The sequence below is a fragment of the Medicago sativa genome, chromosome 5 (genome assembly GCF_051527215.1).
Source record: "Medicago sativa cultivar Bolivia chromosome 5, Bolivia_mono, whole genome shotgun sequence".
Taxonomy (NCBI): domain Eukaryota; kingdom Viridiplantae; phylum Streptophyta; class Magnoliopsida; order Fabales; family Fabaceae; genus Medicago; species Medicago sativa.
The window spans coordinates 18,648,771-18,669,358 of NC_140753.1; the positions used below are offsets into that span (position 1 = coordinate 18,648,771).

General features: G+C 34.7%; 3 protein-coding genes and 1 long non-coding RNA gene across 8 annotated transcripts; 2 read left to right on the forward strand and 2 right to left on the reverse strand.

The window, feature by feature from the left end:
* Positions 1-2,002: 2,002 nt before the first annotated feature.
* LOC146920750 (SNARE associated Golgi protein family) lies at positions 2,003-5,340 on the forward strand. Of its 2 annotated transcripts, none has more exons than XR_015011898.1 (4): positions 2,003-2,341; positions 3,779-4,049; positions 4,138-4,516; positions 4,595-4,723. XR_015011898.1 is itself a non-coding variant. In XM_085714200.1 (4 exons), exons 1-4 carry the CDS (start codon positions 2,127-2,129, stop codon positions 4,939-4,941), a joined length of 783 nt encoding a protein of 260 aa, XP_085570326.1. In that variant the 5' UTR covers positions 2,003-2,126; the 3' UTR covers positions 4,942-5,340. The 2 variants fall into 2 exon arrangements, 1 of the variants encoding a protein (XP_085570326.1); XM_085714200.1 differs by lacking the exon at positions 4,595-4,723 and adding an exon at positions 4,816-5,340 and having other exon boundaries at positions 4,138-4,308.
* On the forward strand, positions 2,490-2,702 carry LOC146920751 (uncharacterized). Its single transcript, XR_015011899.1, has 2 exons — positions 2,490-2,615; positions 2,648-2,702. It is a non-coding gene; the product is annotated as an uncharacterized LOC146920751 (long non-coding RNA).
* Positions 5,341-6,387: 1,047 nt separating the features above from the next.
* On the reverse strand, positions 6,388-11,689 carry LOC146920752 (RNA-binding (RRM/RBD/RNP motifs) family protein). Its single transcript, XM_085714196.1, has 6 exons — positions 10,959-11,689; positions 10,805-10,863; positions 10,066-10,135; positions 9,825-9,950; positions 9,592-9,720; positions 6,388-7,272 (listed from the first exon to the last, which is right to left on the reverse strand). Exons 1-6 carry the CDS (start codon positions 11,625-11,627, stop codon positions 6,772-6,774), a joined length of 1,554 nt encoding a protein of 517 aa, XP_085570322.1. The 5' UTR covers positions 11,628-11,689; the 3' UTR covers positions 6,388-6,771.
* A 5,971-nt stretch (positions 11,690-17,660) lies between these two features.
* On the reverse strand, positions 17,661-20,174 carry LOC146920753 (uncharacterized). Of its 4 annotated transcripts, none has more exons than XR_015011897.1 (4): positions 19,685-20,174; positions 19,419-19,591; positions 18,610-18,916; positions 17,661-18,525 (listed from the first exon to the last, which is right to left on the reverse strand). XR_015011897.1 is itself a non-coding variant. In XM_085714197.1 (4 exons), the coding sequence occupies exons 1-4, from the start codon at positions 20,129-20,131 to the stop codon at positions 18,068-18,070; spliced, it is 831 nt and encodes a 276-aa protein (XP_085570323.1). In that variant the 5' UTR covers positions 20,132-20,174; the 3' UTR covers positions 17,661-18,067. The 4 variants fall into 4 exon arrangements, 3 of the variants coding, with proteins under 3 accessions (XP_085570323.1, XP_085570325.1, XP_085570324.1); XM_085714197.1 differs by having other exon boundaries at positions 17,661-18,190; positions 18,829-18,916; XM_085714199.1 differs by having other exon boundaries at positions 17,661-18,190; positions 18,756-18,916.
* Between the last annotated feature and the right edge of the window lie 414 nt (positions 20,175-20,588).

Consider the following 20,588-nt stretch of genomic DNA (forward strand, 5'->3'; position numbering starts at 1 on the left):
TAAAGACGAGTTCGAGTCACCTTTATAACAAAACAAAAAAAAAAAGATATTTCCATATGTGTTTTTTATATGCTTTTAACTAAATTCACCATTCCAATCTTTAATTATATTAAAAAAATTAGTTTTTTTTTAATATTAAAAAAATTAGTTAAAACCGATACAAAAAGCACATAAAAAAATACACATAGGTTTTTGTCCACTCTTCTAAATTCTAATTAAGCTCTTATTAGTGATCTCTTGTGTTGATTATCATCTTATTAAAAACAAAAATGAATAATAAAGTACTAACTTAACAATTAAACACCTTCAAAATAAAAGTATTTTTTAAACATACATTCTCGTACCTTAATTAAGCAAAAAAAAAAATGTTTTTATATTTATTAAACAACTAATGTATCTGATCTATAATATAAACCAAATACATCCATTATTATTCGATGAATCTAAAAATTGAAATGTTGCAATAGATAGGGATGGCAAAGCGGGCCGGCCCGCCCCATTTAGGCCTGCCCCGTCAAAGCCCGCTAAAAACGAGACGAGACGAGCCGAGTCAAAATTAGTGACCGAGTCCAAAATCTCACCCCGCCCCGTTTAGTGGCGGACTTGCGAGTTGGCGGGCCGGCCCGCCAAACAAAAAACTTTTATTGATTTTTCTTTTACAACTTAATTGTTACCAAAAAATTATGTTGCTTTTATAATAAAAAAAATATAAAAGAATAGGTGGAAAATAAATTTGTGAAAAAAAAGATAATTAACAAATTATCGAATTCAACATTATAATTAATAACAAAATAAGGCAAATGCGCAACATAAAATAAATCCAACAATCAAATTATCGTCGGCATGTGATTGACGTCGACGCTCAGCTATGTATTGGTGCTTGTGGGGAGGTGGAAACATCTTCTCATTTATTATTTCATTGTAATATTTTTGGTTCTGTATGGAATTTTATTCCTCAGTGGCTTGGTGTCTCTTGTGTGTTACCTGGTGATGCTTCTAGTCATTATTATCAGTTCAACTTTATTGGTGCTGCTGCTAAGTCAAGGCGATCCATCTTACAGGTTATTTGGTTAGCAACAATGTGGGAAATTTGGAAAGAAAGAAACAACCGGATTTTCAATGACAATTATTGTACTATTCAGCAGGTGGTGGACAAAGTTAAGTCTCTAACGTTCAGGTGGTTGAAGGGGAATTTAGTCAGTCTCTCCCTCAATTTTCATGGTTGGTGGCTTAGTCCGTTTACCGTCTTAGGCATCGGTTAATTTCTGTTTTCCCTGTTTTTTGTCTTTTGGTGGGTGGCTTTTTGCCTTGTAATTATGGATTGAACTTGTCTGTTACTTGGGTATTTCTTCCTTAGCACATCTTGTGCTATGAAGGCCTTTTTGTTGTGGTAATATATTTCATTTTAGTCTCTTCAAAAAAAAAATCCAACAACCAAATTAAATCCAAAAGGATAAAATAAGTCTCAAAACAAATAAACTCAACAACCAAGATAAATCGAAAAACATAAAATAAGTTCCAAAATAAATCCAACAACCAAAATAAATCCAAAAGCATAAAATAAGTCTCAAAATAATCGCAGCAACAACATAATTCTTTTATTAAGTCAATCAACTCCAAGTCAATCATCATCTAAGTTATGAATATATGGTGCACCTCCTCCTCCCCCCTCCTGTTGTCGTCGTAACATAATTGTTTCCAACGAGTTAAGCGGGCCGCCCCGCCCCACCCTGTGCCCGCCCCGCTTTTCAACGAGACGAGCCGAGCCGAACCAACTATAAAAAGCGAGTTTAAAACTTCGACTCAGCCCGCCAAAAATAGCGAGCCAAACGGGCCGGCCCAACGGGTCAAGCCCGTTTTGCCACCCCTAGCAATAGATTGGATGAAGTATTAAATAAAGACATTTTCTTTTCCAAAACAACAAAAACATCCTTAAAATGTGTTAGCAGCATTGCAAATTTGCAACACCTATAAATCCAAATCCAACCAAGAATTGAGGAATATTCTTTTCTCTCTCGAAACAGAATTGTTCTCTTTTTCTCTCTCTTCTCTCTTCAACATAGATAAGGCAGAGAAGAGAAGAGAAAGAAACAGAGAAGAACAACAACGACCCTTGTTTCAAAACAATGGCAGAAAACGGCGATACCATTGAAATCATTAACGTAAACAAACCTATGCCTGTGCAATCCAAATTTCCATTAAGCTTTTTTGAAACAACGGTGGCTTCAACGGTGGCTTTGGGATTTATTTTGGGTCTTCTTGGTGTTTATCTTACCATGCCAGATTCAGATTATAGCTTCCTTAAATTACCTCGTACCCTTCATGATCTTCAGCTTCTTAGGTAACCCTTTTCACCATTTTATACAAATTCATATAAAAAATTGAATATTGAGGTGAAAGAAACCAAAAAAAATGAAATATTGACTTTTTTTGTTTTAAGGATGGTTAATTTGTTGTAAATTTGGTTAATGTTGGATAGATGTTTGATTGTTGTTATTTGTTTTTTGAATGAATCTGAATAAATAATGTAGTTTTGTGTTTAATTATGATGATTGGTTATAGTAGATCTGGAAAGGATATTGGTTGGTAAAGAGATTCACCTTGTGGAGTTTAGAGTTGTTTGTTTGGTGTTAATTTGCTATCAAAGGTTGTTGAATGTTATGCTTTGAAATTGAATCAATAATAATATTTGCAATTTCTTATCCTTTGAACATTTTATTACCCAGTTCGATCGTTGGGGAAAATTAACGCAGATTCCAGCTATGAGAATGGTTTTTTCTTTATGAACTTTGTTCTTAGCATTGACAATTATTCTTCTTAACTTGTGATATCCATTAAGTTTTTAAAGTGGGTCAATGATCACCAATGGAGTCAAAAGGGGATCCTAGTGTTGTTAAATACATCCTCTCGTCAATGTTCTAATCAAAAATTTCCTTTTCAGATTCGTTGAATTATAAACAAAAATTTCCTTTTCAGATTCATTGAATAACTGATGTATCTGGTCTGTATTATAAACCAGATACATCAATTATTCAATGAATTTGAAAATGGAATTTGACTTGTAATTAATTGGACAATGTAAAACAAGGTGAATGTTTTCCATCAAGGAAAGCACTGTATAAATATGAACAAACCTCTCTATTTTCTGTGATTTGTGATTTGCCAGACAACACTGCTTAAATCTGATGTGGCATAGTCAAGTTACAAGTCCTCCAAAAAGAAGTTAAGAACCTCCAAATGGTGTTCAACATTGGAGATGCTCTTAAAGGCTCACTTTCTATTCTAGTGTTGTTATTGTTCAATTGTTTTTGACTTGTAATTTATTGGACAATGTAACAGAAGGTGAATGTTTTCCATCAAGGAAAGCACTCGCCGGCATCCCAAAAACTATACCTCATGCATATTTATATTTGAACTGATGACTGATGTTTTGTAGTATATCACTTAGGGTGGTTAAATAGAGCAGAAAAGAGACTCTAATGCAAAACCTTAAAATTCTGACCAGATTAGTAAATGTGGGTATATTTTCTAAATAATTTGATCCACATTTGAAACAGGCATTAAATGGTAGGATCAATCATGTTTTAGGACAGTTCATTGACTTTTCTTTTCATTTCAATTGTGGAATCATTGGCTCAATTTTTTTGTGTGCGCTTCTGTAGAAGGGAAATGCTATGGATCCCAATGTAAAATGGGAAGTTGACATTAAAATTTTTTTTGAAGAAAGTTGACATTAAAAATTATGCATTGTTTATATATCTTATATTTATTTTTGTAGAGATAACCTTGAGAGCTATACAAGTGACTACACTGCACAAGTCTTGGTGGGATACTGCGTGGTTTATATTTTCATGCAGACTTTCATGATTCCAGGGACTGTGTTCATGTCATTGCTTGCCGGAGCACTCTTTGGTGTCTTTAAAGGTGTGGCTCTTGTTGTATTCACCGCCACAGCGGGAGCTTCTTCGTGTTTTTTCCTGTCAAAAATTATCGGACGACCCCTTCTCTTCTCTCTCTGGCCAGACAAATTGAAGTTCTTCCAAACCCAGGTTCAGTTCAACTTCCAAGCTCCAGCATATTGGTTTTAATTAAATTCAATCTACACATGGAAATAAATTTATACTTTCTGATTTTCAGGTGGCTAAAAGAAGAAAGAGTTTGCTGAACTACATGCTTTTTCTGAGATTGACTCCGACTCTTCCCAACACGTTTATTAATTTTGCGTCACCAATTGTGGATGTTCCTTATCATATTTTCTTCCTTGGAACTGTCATTGGACTCATACCTGCTGCTTATGTCACAGTCAGGGTATGTGATTATCAAAATAACTATATCTTGAATTGTTCACAATACTGGAAATCTGAGTCAGTCAGTTGTAAAAATAAATGCTCATGAAATAGTTAAAGCAATGGATGTATTGGTACACCACTTGAAAACATGTGCACCATGTCACCCAAAGTAATACTTCAATAAAGGCCGACCTAAGAGATAGGGAGGCCTAATTCAAACTTTGAGGGTATGGCCTTTCTGCCTACATGTTTGACCTTTTCGCTTAATATACCAATGTGTGCATTAGGTTTGACAACATGTATAGTCTTTTGTGTAGCACCTACACTTCAGATTGAAGATGTGCCTAGTGTACGTGTCCGTGCTAGTACTTCATAGGTAGTCTTTTTTTATTTATGTTAGGGCTTTAGTTGTCTCGCCATTGGGCTGCCCTGACTCTATTGGAAACTGAAATAACTTTCCTCTCCCCTTCTCTTTTCCTCTCCCATTGTAATTGTGTTTACGTTTTTTTGTTTTGTTGTTTTACAGGCAGGGTTAGCTCTTGGAGAGCTACAATCTGTGGGAGATCTCTATGATTTCAACTCAATCGCTACATTATTCTTCATAGGCATTATTTCAGTTACACCAACACTAATAGGCAAGAGCGATTCATAAGAGTTCAGAAGCCACAAATCATGTTTATGGAAGGCCTTGTTCTCCAAACAGGGCAATACCAGCTCCAGTATCTGTACAGATCCTCAGAAAACTATTGCAACGTGGTTCTCCGCTATTGATTTCACTGCCAAGTGCTGCAGTAATTCAAGACAATCATATTATTGACGCCGGTTGCAAGAAACGACGTTTGGAAGAATCAATTTATGCACATTGTTCATAATCTGTTATGTATAAAAATTATGGTTGTTGACTAGTTGTTCCGTTTATCACGTGTTTTTCCATTCACAATAATGTAGTTCATTCCATTAAAAAAAAAATGTAGTTCATTCAAAGTGTTTTCCTGATATTTCCTATCTTTAGGATTCATATCAGTTATACATTAAAATATCATTGTACAAATGTCTTTTTGCTGGGTGTTTCGTATCAGAGAGAAGTAAGGGAAGACTTTAAAGAAACTTAATGGAAGGTTAATGAGATTGATGTCTAAAGTTTCATTTATTCATTGGATAGCTAAGGAAATAAGAAAAGTAACGTAACTGAACTTTTTAAGTATTAAAGAGATGGTTTGGTCGTTCATCTCTCTTTTATAACCCCACAAATGTTCTGAAAGGAAGAAATCCAACCAACAAAAAAGCCTACCAATTTTGTTTTGGTTACATAAAAAGCCTACCAATTTACCTAAACATTTAAATTTTGGGTTCGAATATATAACAAGTTGATGTTTCCTTGCACTCTTTATGAGAAATAATTATTATTTTTTGACTGGTACTAAAATTAGTTGGTATCATTTAATTTTCATAATGTAATTTCAAAGCATTCACAAAAGTGGGGGTTTCACCGAGTTAAATAGACTATTTTTTTTTTTATTTGGAAGAAATAGACACTTGAATTAAAAAGGTGTTTTTTAAAATCAATATCATTAAATACGATAAAGTTATTTTAGATCATTAAAATCAAATTGTGTGTAATAAGATGATACGTTTTTTATCAATAGGGAATAACTTATAACTGAAAAAAAGAAAAAAAAACAATGAAACTAGGTCCTGAGCCTAACAAGGAACAACCCCACTTGCATAAGCTAGAAGGGAGCGGATGAACTCAAATGACAAACTTGCCAAACTTAAAAAATCACGAAAACGACTGAATTCATTTGAATTTATTGCTGTATTTAAAATATTTACTTACCAACAGTTTAAGAATACATTGGAAAGAATAAAAGTACCAAAACTTTGGCCAAAAATATTAGAACTACAAGTTGATACTATTATTAAAAAAAAGAATTAGAAAATGATTTTTTTTTAGAGGACCAAAAGTGATTATTTAGAATTAAATATTTTATCTTTAAACTAAACAGTATTATAACTTTGCTTAAAATATTCTCTATTCTCTCCTATTCCATCTCCTGTTCTCTTGCATTTGCAGTATAAAATGATAGCGAACAGCAGGTTCAATAAAACTTTTTTATAAATGGGTCCAGGAGCAAAATTTGATGGACCATTCAAATTTCCAAGACAGAAATGCCACAATAAACCTTGTCAAAATTCTATAATAGAAGAAACTTACAATTTTTAGGACAATAATGTAAAAAAATTAAGTTACAAGAATTGATTTCCACCACCGTCTACTTCTTTCTAAACTGTTGACAATTGCACCTTTAATTAAATTTCACCAGGAGTTTAACTGAGATCACTGAAGACGATCGACCTCATAAAATCATCAGAGTCGAACTCTTTCCTCAACGTGCGTACATATTCATTCATAAGTCTTTTGGGCTTGCAAATTCTAACCAGAGGAAAACGAAATTTAATACCTAACGCCTTTAGAAACAAGCTACCTCTTCTTTTGGACTTTCTTAACTCGCCGGGAGCTATCAGGAGTACGACTGTCAAACTTGCGTTTTGACCCTGCTTGTTTCGGTGTATCACCTTCCTTCTGCATGTTTGCTTTAGCCTTTCTGGCAGCTACTGTTGGTCTTTTCTTTGTGCGCTCTTTTGGCTTTTCTCCACCGTGACTTTTCTTGGGGACATCAGATTTGGTAGCTCGCAGACCCTGATAAGAAGCAGTAGTTTTTCTGTTTGACCCGTTTTTACTGCTTGAAGGAGACTTTGAAGCCCCTGAAAACTTCCTTACAGGGGTACTGCGAGCTTGTGCTGCTTGAGAGTATGGTTTTTTGGATGGGGTAGCATCTGGTTTTCCATGATTGGGTCGTGCTGCTGGAGAGTAGGGCCTTTTAGATGGGGTAGCACTAGGATCTGCTTTTGCAATACTGACTCTCAATTCTCGATCTCGGAGCATTAAGGACCGTTTCCTAACAACGGAAAGGGCATCATCCTGCAATCACAAACAACTAATTAATATTTGTATAGACAGAGTTCTGGGTGATAGGACCTGAAAAATAGTATGAACATTTTTCATGCCACTTTGGAATGCAGTAATGTTTTCTTTAACACAAAGCAATATGTCTCGAATTAGATCCAATCAACTGCCACTTTGAACATCAATACTATTGTTTTATATTTTGTCAGTAATTCCTTGAGTACTCGAGTGTGTAAACCAAAGCAGTCAAGCACAAATAATTCCATAAAACAAAGAAAAGCTAAAATATCTCCCCAGGTAGAAGCTAAAAGAGACATGAAAAAAGATACCAGCATTAGATGTTCATGCTTCAAACAGTTTCCACAAATAACATTTAGGCCCTGTTTACTTCGTGAAAACATTTTCTGATTCGTTTCCTAAATTTTGAGTCAATCTTACTTGCTAACAAAGAGATAATAGACTCTTGAAATTAACAATAGTGTGCATTTTTTTTAAAACAATGAAAATGAAAAAGAATTGTTATCATTATTTCCATAAATGCATCATCCATAGCTAGCATTTCATCTTCTCTCCATCACAATGGTTCGCTTCAAGAGTCTCACATCTAATTATTAGCAAGTTAAAATGAGAACACATATTTTAGGAAAAGAAAATGGAAAATGTTTTTCACACTTTGTAGGCCAGCAACCTTAACCACGGATATCTAACTTCAAGCATGTCATTGTTACTTCAAATATCCGTCTATAACTGTTTGTATTCTCATTGAACGAAGATAACTTCTGAAAATGGCAAGTCCCTAGCTACACTAAAAGGCGTATTACAATATAAGCAGCCGCCAATCAAGACAGAAGTCAACAAAAGAACAAAACCACAGCAGAAGAAACTGCCATTTCATTTTTTATGTCCCAGGTGTAATCATAAAAAGATGGTTCCTTCATGATAAAATGAAGACTTGAGTTTGTAGATCACAAAAAGTTCCATGTTTCCACCCGGAAAGGAATTCTGTATAATCAGATTTTCAATTCAGGACTCAACGTGCAACATGCAGCCTAACTCAACTACTATGACATGTCGTGTCCAGTACTATGATTATCAACTAACTACTTATATTCCCGTTGAAAGAAGATAACTTCTGAAAATGACATGTATCTAGTTACACAGAAAGACGTAATATAATATAAAATGTAGCTACTGTAAGTCAAGGTAAGTCAACAGAACCACAGCACAAGCAACTGCGCATTTCAATCCTTACGTTCCAGATTATGTTGAAAAATGTATATACTTTTAAGAAATAGATAAGATAACATGAAATTCTTAAAGCATTAAGACGAAAAAGATGGTTTATCCGAGACAAAATGAGATTTCAGGTGCGTGTCAGCAACAAAGAGCCCTATTATGTTTCAGCACCTACGAAAATGTCCGAGTGGCATTATTCATCAATCGAAAGCTCGAGTTCTCTCCCAGTCTGCATCCCAAGTATCTAGGAGCGAGATTGGGCATTGAGAGAATCAGATATTGGTACACAGGTTTTAACATGATTTTCAAATCATGTGTACTTCTAAAGTGTAAAACGCAACTTTAACTGGGAGGAGATCCTCTCCCGTGACATTTTCCTCCGGTGGAATCATATCCACTCCTTGTTTTTTTTACCAACTGCAGTTTTATTTATTTAAAAAATAATAATGAAGGGTGGACTCCCTCCAGTGAATAGTCGTGCGGGATAGGATCCTTTCCCTTGACTCTAATTTTACCATACATATAAGTCTCTAACTACTTATATTCTCATCAAATAAGGATATCTTCTAAAAATGACATGTACCTAGTTACAAAGAAAGGCATAAAGGGTAGCTAGGTGCAGTAAAGCTCCCGCATACGCAGGCTCCAAGAAGGGGTCCCACCATTTTGGTGTATGCAGCCTTACCCTGTTTTTTACGCAAGAGGCTGTTTCCAGGAGAGAAAGGCATATTACAATGTAAAAAATAGCCCATCCAAACAAAAGTAAGTTAACAAAACCACAACAAAGGAACCAGAACCACAGCACAGGTAACAGTCCACTCCAATCATTGCGTTCCAGAATGCATCACAAAAAAGCATGTGTTTTAAGTAATAATAGCATGTAATTCTTAAAAATTAACGGACAAAAAAGATGATTTCTTCATTAAAAAGTGAAGTATTCATGGGCTAGTCAATCAAAAACAGCCCCATGTTTTAGCACCTAAAGAGAAGCTAGTGATAACATCATTTATGACATATTTGAGCTAAAAAATATAGAAGCACAGAGAGTGAATTTATTTTATCAAAATGTATAGCAAATAAGGCACCAAAACAGCATACCCTTGTTTTAAATAGCACATAGGCAATTCCCTTTCCAACATTAAGATGAGGATCTCGAACAACTCTAACAGCTTCTATACTTGATTCTAGACTCGGTATACCACAAAATAGCTGATAAAGTTCTTCATCCTGCACGAAAAGATCACATGTTCAATTCATTGGACAATATAGGGGCAACAGTGGAAGATGAAATTATGTGACCTTAAATAGAAAACGACAGATTGGAAACATACCTTCACATCAAACGGGAGATTGCCAACAAAAACAGTTCTCTTATTATCATAAAGGGGAGCACTATCCCCTTTAAGTTTTTTGCGGGGTGGGCATGCCCTATCAACACGAATGTGATTTCCATCAACCTACAGCCAGATAATCAAACAATAATATTAGAAGATTTCAGCCACAACCCTTCAACATAAATACATCGAAATACTTATACTTGATCAAACCACACTTAGAGGAACAAGTGCATACCACAGTCATGTTGTGGGACAATGAAGCCTGAGCAGATTCCTCAGTTTTGAAAACGATGTAAGCATTGACGCTGCAAATACAAGATTCCTCAATTAGCAATGTATGAAAAGGTTTCCTTTACATAAAAATGCCTGTATTCATATCAGATGGTAACTGTATCCAAGTCACCGAAGAGCAAGACCAATAGAAAAAACAAAATCCAAATCGTAGTCTAAGAATATATAAAATACATGCAACATCAATAGCAACAATAACCAAGTCTTATCCCACTAATTGGGGCCGGCTACATGGATAAAATGACGCCATAATGCACTATCATATACCATATTTCTATCCAACTCATCAATCTCTAGATCTTTCTTAATAGTTTATCTTATAGTTTTTCTAGGTCTTCCTCTGCCTCAAGTGATATGACTATCCTCCATCTGATTTACTCCCCTTACTGCATACTCTATAGGTCTTCTCTCTACATGCCCCCAAACCAAAGTCTGGTTTCCACCATCTTTTCTACTATAGGTGCTACCCAACTCTCTCTCTAATGTCATCATTTTACATGAAAGGAGATTTTACATCTCTCCTTATAAAATCGTCAAATCAAAACAGAATGGTTTCACCAAGCCTAATGCAAGCTTTTCCTTCTATTCAATATATATACAAAATAACAGCATTATGATTCTCTACTAAAATTTAATAACAACATTCTTGACTAGCTGCAACTAGGTCATTGATTAACCCTTACCTTTCAGCCGTTTCACTGATCTTTTTCGCAAGGATTGCTCCCTTTCTAGGTTTCTTAGTCTGATTCATCAAAACAAGGAATACACATGATGTTAGCATCACCCTACAAAAACAATAACATTGAAATCTAAACAATAAACAAAACAAACACCTACATCTTGTAAAGGAACAGAACGAATCCTAACAGATTCAACTTCACCAAAAACCTTAAACTCCTTCAACAAAGTCTTCTTTTTCACCTTAACAGGTAAATTCCCAACAAAAATAGTCCTCAAAAGCTTATCTTCATCATCAAAACCTTCTTTTGTAACCATCATATCCGCGGGATTATCACGCACTTTTCTCTTATTCCCAACTTTCTCAACGCTTTCATCTTTATCTCCTCCTTCAACAATACCATACTTCTTCTCCTCCCACTCTTTCTCAACCTCATCTCTTTTCCTCTTCTTCTTCTTCTTATCCCCAACCCCTTCTCCATCCAAATGAACCTCCTTTTCTTTCTCTTCCTCTTCGACAGAACCGCTTTTCTTCTTTTTCTTCTTCTCTTTCTTCTCTGAAACTTCAATTGTGGGATTTGAATCAATCACGGGAGTTTTCTCTTTGTTCTTCTTCCTCTTCTTTTCATCTACGACGCCGTTTTCAGGGCTGAGAGTTTGATTATGCTTTCTCTTGTAAGGGTTGTCATCGGAAAATAGAGAAGCGGTGTCGGCGGCGGCGGTAGTTTGTTCCGGCGCGTTGGCGAAGAGCGTGGTGAAGATGCTGGAAGGAGCTGAAACGGTGTCGTTTTGAGGGGCTTGTTGAGGTTCTTTCTGTTTTTTGGCCATTGATGAGTTTGAAAATAGGAATTGGGATTTTTGTTTTGGGGGCAGAAACCCTAAAATCGTTTGAGAGAAGAGAAGAGAAGGGTGGCGTTATTACCAGTCTGGATACTTTTTTTTTTTTTTTTTTTGACAGGGCCAGTTTGGATACTACAAATTTAATTTTGGCTTAAATATGCATTTAGTCCCTGCACTTTCATCAGATTTTGGCATTGGTCCTTGCACTTTTTTTTATTTGGAATTGGTCCCTGCACTTTGTAAAAATATTGGTATTGGTCCCTCTGTTAATTTTCTGTTAAAAAAACACAAAACTATTGGTATTGGTCCCTGCACTTTGTAAAAATATTGGTATTGGTCCCTGCACTTTGTAAAAATATTGGTATTGGTGCCACGTGGCGTGAAATGATTGGGCCACGTGGCACTCCGTTAATTTTGTGTTTTTTTTTAACAGAAAGTTAACAGAGGGACCAATATCAATATTTTTACAAAGTGCAGGGACCAATGCCAAACAAAAAAAAGTGCAGGGACTAATGCCAAAATCTGATGAAAGTGCAGGGACCAATAACACATTTAAACCTTTAATTTTTACGCAAGTGAAAAATATAAAATCAGAAACCCTAAAAAAATTTTAGACAAAATAATTGTCATTTACTCACAAGTTTATTTTTAATCGTAGTGAAAAATCGAACTTGGAACTTTAAGAAAGCGCGCACTGTCACGTCTCAAGTCAATACCACTAGATCAATCCAAGTAACTTATAAGTTTGATTAGGCGTTCTTACCAATCTGGTAGTTTTTATATTTTCTATAGTTAAAATATATTTTGTTCTCATAAGCTTAAGTTAGTTGGTAGAAACGTTGAATATTTAAGGCAAAATTATATGATTCGTCCCTTATATTAATTTTATGTAATACTTTCGTCTTTTATTTGTTTGCCCCAATTTAGTCCTTTATGATATAAAATGTAAATATCATATGATTTTCTATGAGATTTTTACAATAAAATCTGGGTTTTTAGGTTTGTATGATGAAGATTTGGATTTGTTTATGAGTTTGATGAGTTTTTGATGATTTTTTGGGAGTTTATGAATATTTTTTATACAAAAGGATAATTATGTTGGCATTTCATAACATAAATGACTAAATCGAGACAAAAAAAAAAGATAAAAACGAAAGTATTACCTGAAATTAAGTTAAAGAACGAATTGTATAATTTTATCTATATTTAAATTTAAATTTCAATAAGAAATAGGCTGTTAAAGGTAATTTTGTAAAAAAATATGTTCGGTCAAAAAGTAGTAAATTGATTTTTTAAATAGAGCGGTCCTTATATAGTGGTATAGATTAGTTAAAAATTAGGGGGAAAAACTGTTTAGTTCTTCTCACGTTTCAATCTAACCAAATTTAATTTTATGTTAATCATTTCACTATTAAAACTTATTTGGCATTTTTTTTTATGTTGTAGAATCCAAAAAAATATTCTGGGGAGTAGTTTAGTGACTATAATTTCATCTTAAAATTCAACTAAAAAATTATGATGTCTTGATCGGATCCACCAATCCAATGAATAGTTTGACAAAGACTTAAAGCTCCCCCCTCCTTAATTGTCAAATAGGATTTGAAACTTGTCATTGTTCTCGTATGAATAAAATGTTCTTCATCATCACGTAAACACATCACAATGCCCACTTTATTCTTATAATAAAGTTATGCATCATTATTACACTTCATTTTACTTGCAGGAGGAGACTTACTCAAACTAAAAATAGAATTGGTATGGAGGGATTATGCAAAAAAAGTAATATCACTCTTCATTCTCGAGTTTAATGAAGATATACTTTTAGTCTAGAATAATTTTACATCAACCTTCAACGAAAATTCATCATATTAAGTAAGACTACAAATTAACTACAAATTACTAAAATTTCTTTTGACATTAGATGACACTAATTACCAAAAAGAATAAGGTTTTTTAGATTCGCATAATCCCTCTATTCTAAATATTTAGTGATCTTGAGTCATCAAAAATGGCCGGCTTCTATCGAGCAGCAGTTCTCAAGATGTAAAGTGGGGGCACCTGTAAGCACTCTGACACATAAGAAGTTAATATGAAAGTAAAGAGTGGGAGGGATTTAAATGATAAAAGTTGTGTGCTTGCATTTGTGATTAAAGGTGCCTCTTAGCTCAAGTGTGAAGTCAAGTAGATATGGAGGTCGTTACAGAGTGGCGTGCCATCAATGTCGACTTCACTTCTGTTACATATCGTTGATGCATTATAAAATGCAGATTTCTGACTAGTGTGAGGCATTGATAAGATGGGAAGGATCCAATGATCTAGTCGGTATATTCGGGTCAGTGTTTTTGGGCTTTGTATGGAATTCTAGACCGGGTGAGTCTAGAACATTTAGATTATAAAGTTTAAGGTCAGCTGCAATGGAAGCTTTTAACAACTTCATCGATTACGGTGGATTTATAGATTTAATGTGGACATGCAGGAGCTTCACTTGGGGGCAAAGTAACATAACACCTATCGGCTATGAGTGGAATGGACATATTTCTTCTATCTGAATATTGGCTACAAAGGTGGTCATCAGGTTGTTCTCACCGGTGCTTGGATAGAACTTTGTCTGATAATAGTCCAATTTTGTTGTCCAACAAAATATCAAACGGGGCTCTAAAGCCTTTCAGGATGTTAGAGGGTTGGAAGGATGTAAAAGGCTATCATCAGTTTGTTCGCGAAAGATTGAAGAATACGAGTTTTGAAGGTTGGGATGGATATGTCTTGAAAGAGAAACTCAGGAATAAAACCCATCGTAGTAATTTAGAAGAGAAAAATCATAAAAGCACTTGAATTTATTTAATGTCAAATGCCAGGAAAGGCATCTTGGATGAGATTGATACCCAGAACACATAGTTTACCCATAAAAGATATATGAGAGATCATGTATGAAAAAGATGTACTCATGCTAAAAAATACACCTATGAAATATATCAAGCGAGGCTCGGGTCTCAAATTTTTTAGCAGGCTAAACTTATTTATGCAAAGTCTATCTTAGTCTAGTCAATTTTCAATTCTAGTATAGTAATGAAATCAACCAATGTTGTCAAAATAACATTTAATTTTTTTTTTTTTTTGAATCATCAAATATTATTAGGCAAGGCTTAGCACAAGATGCACCAAACCTGCGAAGGAGGAAAGAGTACAAAGGGCCAAAAGCACACCCTTAACAACACCACTCGATAAAAAACCTCCTAAAGCACCTTAAACAAAGCGAAAAGGGCTAAAACAAGAAAGAAATCAACAACAAACCAAGGCTGCCAGCAGGACCAGCGGACATACTACTGGCAACACCTAACACAGAAAAAAAAAAACCCCTGCAACCAGCAACAGAACCGCGAGCAAGCTTCTGCAGACAGGCCGATACAATAAGCAAAACCAGAAGGGAAGCAGCAAAGCAAAGACCACACTATGACAGCAAAACCAAAACCCTTCACACCAGAAAACAGATGACAGCAGGCTGATTGCAGACCCCAAATTAGCGCAGCAAGCACTCCCTCGGGCACCAACTCCATTCATAAAACATACACGCCGGCAGGGGCGGATCTAGACATTTGATATTGGTGTGGCAAAACTTTCAAAGCAACTATATACATTAACAAAGTAGACCGTTGACACTTTAATCAGTATAGCAAAATGGTTTGGGTGAGAGCATTTTAACATGGTGTTACAGGTTTGATTCCCTGCAACACCCTTTTTATTAATATTAATAATTTAAATGTGATATGTGAGTGACTTATATTATATATATATAGTTATTAAGTCAAGTATATGAAAAAAAAAAAAGGGAAATAATTTGACACACCATGTTTCACAGTGGATCCGCCCCTGCACACCGGAGTGCTACAAAGACTCAAAAACCACCGCCAAGTCAACACCTTGACCTCCTCAACTAGACCCTCCCAATTAGCATTCTCATTATTAAAAATAATACCATTTCTTTCCTTCCAAATCACCCATATAACTGCTTGCCAAATCATGCACAGACCCTTTCTCAATTTCTTATTAATATGCCCCTCGCCCAACACTCCCAATGGACAAACAAGTTCGGAGGCATTACAAAGTTCAAATCAAGCCACACCATAATAACATTTAATTATACCATGTTGAATTTTAAAAGGAATCAATCCAAATCTTATCAAACCAACACATATGTTATCTTAATCTTTGAATTGAAAAACAAGTTAAGTTTCTCAATTTCTCAAAAGAAATGAAGATGTCCAATGCTTTAGTTTTTAATTATAAATATCAAATTAATAATGTCACTAATGTCTAAATGTGTGCATTGATATTATTTATCTACTTTAAAACTACATTAATTGACACCTCAATCTCATTTGAGAAATATCGAGACTTGAGAATACTTATCATGAAATAGATTTTACCTTAAATCCTATTCGGATCTAACTCAGAATGCATCAAGGTAAAACGATGATAAAAATATGATTACATGATAAGAATGCAAAGGAAATTAAGATTTGGGCTCTGTTCATTTCCCAGCTGCATGGGATCCACATTCATGTGGTGTTGTTTTCTTTTAATTTTATATTTGAATTTAAACTACCCACTTAATTATCAAATCACAACACTATATGTGTGTTTAATGTTTATCCATTGAATTGGGTAAAGGACATTCCCTTTCCCCACATGAAAGATGGAACGACCATAGTTATTTGTTCTGTGGCACTTTGTTTTTGTCTGTGGTAATAATTGAATAATATAAGGAGAGTTTAACTTCTATTCCTAAAGGAAGATATTTTGTCTGAAAGGAAAGCACAATGCTAATTATCTGATCTACAATAGTTGAGATAAGATATTTCTTGTTCAATTTTAGAGAAGGTAGGCCCTTATTGATAATCCTTATTGAAAAAGAAAGAAAATCTAAACCGAAAATTAGTCCGAAACTTTGAATTGTAACTAATTAATTAAGAGCTATGTTATTTGAATAATTATTTTTGGAACAACTTATGTGATGATAAAATATATAAAGAAATGTCGATATTGACACAAAAATAAAAAAAAACAACAGTAAGAACACAATTACAGCATGAACGAGAATTGTCCAAAAAATAATCACAAAATAATTGTATAAATATCATTTCTTTTAATTAACAAGGAGTTGTAATCACACATGTAAATACATCCATTCCTAAAACCATTGACATAAAAGTGAGTTTTTTAATGACAAGTGACAACCCCTGTGGCCTGTACCGTTATATACTCATATATTCGATACTTAAATGTACATGTGCACAGTTACATTACGTGTTCAAAAAATGAAGTTAGAACCTTACATGTTACAGCCAGTAGATAAAAAAGAAGTATGAAATAACAATGCAGAAAGGTTTGCTTTCGGTCTCTACTAGCTTATATGGATGGTTGTTAAAACATAATGAAGATGCAATTACTTGAGATCCAAGTAACTTATTATCGAACTAACTGAATTTGCCACGCAAACAATTGACAGTTATAGGTTGCTAGCTAGGATTCAGTTAAGAGGCTTAGATAGTACACGGTAGTTTTAGTAAGTTGCACTATATTCTAGTTAGATGTAAATCACTCTTGCATCATTTGTTCATTTCATAAATGAAGTTAAAACATTTTCGGTAATTTTCTCTCAACTTAGATTTTCCATATATCATTTGTTCGAAATCAAACTTGGAACTCACTAAGGTAAATTGATGAAAAAAATTGAAAGTAAGATAAGATTTTTTTTGTCTTTCTCCTGCTGCAAGGGATCCACATATGTATGGTTTTGTTTTAATTATTATATTTAAATTTCAACTACCCACTTAATTATCAAATCACACCACTATATATGTTTGTTTACCCATTGAATTGGATAAGGACACACCCGCACAACCATAGTTATTTGCTCTGTCACAATTTTTTTTGTCTGCGATAATACTAATAATAAAATAACAGGAGAGTTTAACTTCTAATCCTAGAAAAGGTAGATATTTTTCTAAAAGGAAAGCACAATTCTAAATATCTGATCTTCAATAGTTGAGATTAGATGTTTCCTGTTCAATTTTAGAAAAGGAGAGGCCCTTCTGATTGATAATTGATAAGCATGTAGCTGTCTTAATCTATGAGGTAATATGCTTGAAAAAGACAGAAAATTTAAATCCAAAATTACTCTGGAACTTTGAATTATAACTATTTTTCACGGTCTTTCTATAGCTACAGAGTTGGTTTGTTACTCGGATTCTCTTCTCTCCATCAACCTCATATCCGGCATTTCATCAAGGTATCATGTTCATGCTGTTCTCATTCAGGACATCAAAGATAAGCTTTCTCAGATGAACGTTTCGCTCCGCCACACCCTTCGCGAAGGCAACCATTGTGCAGATTTCTTTGCTAAGTTAGGGGAAGGTGCTGATGCCAGGTTACTCCTCCACTCGTCGCCGCCTGATGATCTTCGTCCTCTCTTGCGAAATGATGCTACCGGAACTTTGTTCCTGAGAGCTTAGTCTCTTCTGTTTCTTTTGTTTCTTTTCTCTGTTTGTTAGCTATGTAACCAAAAAAAAACACGTTTAATACATTCACTATTCATCCCTAAAATCGTTGGAAAAGAGAGAGTTTTTAAATTACAACCCTTTTAGATACTCATATGTATTCAAGAGTAGTTAGATGTACATGTACACAGTTACATTACATGTGTTCAAAAAAAGAAGTTACATTGCATGTTACTGCCAGTAGATCAGAAACAAAACAAGTAGGAAAAAACAATACACAAACGTTTGTTTCAGTCTCTCTCTTCAATTATAGGGTAGGGCGTTTCTGGTAGTTTCTAGTTAGACGCATTCAACAAAAGAGAAGAGACCATTTATTGTTGTCACATAACCTTTCACATTCGTTGCAATTAGATCTCTATGTACTTAACCGAGTTCAGAATGTCGAATGTGAAAGGTTATGCGACATTAATAACATAGAAGTAACATTATGATCTCCGGTTAAGTAAACATTTGGACTAACAGAGAGTTTGACTAAATCATGTTAGAAGTCGTTACAATAACTTTTAACGAAAGTTACATTTTAGAGCTTAATAGAATCATATTATTTCGTCAAACTCACTGGTCATCCAAAATACAGTGAATTGATATTAAAAAGCAGAGATCAGCCCAACAGCTGATTCTTCCGCTTTCACCTTCATTTCACCGCCGTTAACCACCACTTCATCCTCCTCCTCTTCCTCCGCTTCCCACATGAAGTGGGCATAGGATCCCAACACCGTGCTGCATATTAGAAAACCAAATAAAAATTATTAGAGATTGATTTTCATGCACTATCAATGCAAAAAATTTGTACAGCCAATGTAAATAATTTTACACAATTGACAAATCACAATCGGTCATGCATTCATCGCTAACTTTTTTACATCTACCCACGAACATGTGTAAAACGATTTCACTGATCTAATGATTATGATTAAGTGATGGTTATGTTTAGCCGGAAAATATTTACACACACATTATATAAGCTAAGAGTTTAGTTAGTATGCACTGACAGATTAAAATTATTTTACACATACATGTGATAACGAGGCATCACATAAGTTTAAAAACACATAAGTCATATCCATTAGTTGATTTGACAATAAATCTTTTGATAGATGGGTAAAATAATTTTACACCGTCCATGCATACTAATTAAATTCACAAGTTAAATCCAAACTATCATGATCATTAATTACAATTAATGGAACTATAATTAAAACATAAAATGAATGTATAATACCTATCATCAGGAGCAACATGAATTGCTTGATCAAAGTAAGATTGAGCTCTTTCTTCATCTCTACTCATTTCCCATATCAACTTTCCGTAAAGCGAAAGCAATTCACCATCTTCAGGATTCGCCAGAATCGCTCTTCCATAATATTCCTCTGCTCTCACCATATTCTTCTCTACCTGCACAAATCAAAGTTCAAATCACTCACTTCTTTCCTTTTTATTTCTATTTTTGGAAGATAATTGAGTCAATTGCGTAATAATTTGACTAACCTCGTGAAGATATTTCCCGTAATTTCTCAGCAAAAGCGCGTCGGTAGGATTTGACTTCAACATTTCTTCATAATACGCACCGATTTTCATCCTTTCACCACCGTTTCCACCGGTGTTGACTGTTACATCACCGTGATCGAATCCGCCTCCTCCGCCGAATCCGGTATCCTCAACCGGAAAAGATTGAGATCCGATTCGATTTAGATTCTGAGAAAAGCTGAAATTCTTGATCGGTGAGTTAATCATCAAGCTTTCTGATAAAGATCTGTTGATTCCGTCGGAATGTTTGTCGGTGGAGTGGAAATGCAGGGAAACTTTTGGTGATTGAACGCGGTGGCTGTTGTCGCCAGTGAATGAAGCTTGGCGGGAGAGGGAGGTTCGAGTTGAACCGGAGTGGACCGGGTTTAGAACCGGGACGGAACCGGTTCGCATTAGAGAAGTTCTCATAGTTTATTTTGTAGAAAGAGTGGTTACTGCTTTTGAAGAGTTCAACAAAGGAAAGGACCCTTTTTTATATGAATGTGAGTGCTGGAAAGAGTTTGAAATTTATAGAAGACATATGGACCGTTAGATGCGCTGAAACGTTGACCTTGGAATGTAATCGATTACGACACGTGTTGAGGAGCACGTGCACTACACATGAATGAATGAATTAATACGACACGTGTTGAGGAGCACGTGCACTACACATGAATGAATGAATTAATAGAAGTTAAAGTTTGGAAACTATTTTTTTTTTACTCAAAGGTATTAAAAGTTTCCTTGTATTAAAAATGGTTAATTAAGTTTTTAGTCCCTATAAATATTTACAGTTTTGTTTTTAGTCCCTACAAAATAAAATCACACTTTTTAGTCCCTGTGACATTTTCCTTAAGCATTTTAGGGACCAAAAATGTTGATGTGA

Bases quoted from the DNA above. Each gene is read 5' to 3' on its own strand.
- LOC146920750 (XM_085714200.1), top strand. From the start codon at position 2,127: ATGGCAGAAAACGGCGATACCATTGAAATCATTAACGTAAACAAACCT. The intron at 4,050-4,137 runs GTTCAGTTCAAC...TCTGATTTTCAG, and splicing joins TGAAGTTCTTCCAAACCCAG to GTGGCTAAAAGAAGAAAGAG. The intron at 4,309-4,815 runs GTATGTGATTAT...GTTGTTTTACAG, and splicing joins CTGCTTATGTCACAGTCAGG to GCAGGGTTAGCTCTTGGAGA.
- LOC146920752 (XM_085714196.1), bottom strand. From the start codon at position 11,627: ATGGCCAAAAAACAGAAAGAACCTCAACAAGCCCCTCAAAACGACACC. The intron at 10,136-10,804 runs GTAAGGGTTAAT...TTGTATTTGCAG, and splicing joins ATCAGTGAAACGGCTGAAAG to CGTCAATGCTTACATCGTTT. The intron at 9,951-10,065 runs GTATGCACTTGT...ATCTGGCTGTAG, and splicing joins TGTCCCACAACATGACTGTG to GTTGATGGAAATCACATTCG.
- LOC146920753 (XM_085714197.1), bottom strand. From the start codon at position 20,131: ATGAGAACTTCTCTAATGCGAACCGGTTCCGTCCCGGTTCTAAACCCG. The intron at 19,592-19,684 runs GTTAGTCAAATT...TGATTTGTGCAG, and splicing joins ACGGGAAATATCTTCACGAG to GTAGAGAAGAATATGGTGAG. The intron at 18,191-18,828 runs GTGAAAGCGGAA...TTGGTTACATAG, and splicing joins TTAACGGCGGTGAAATGAAG to CTAACAAACAGAGAAAAGAA.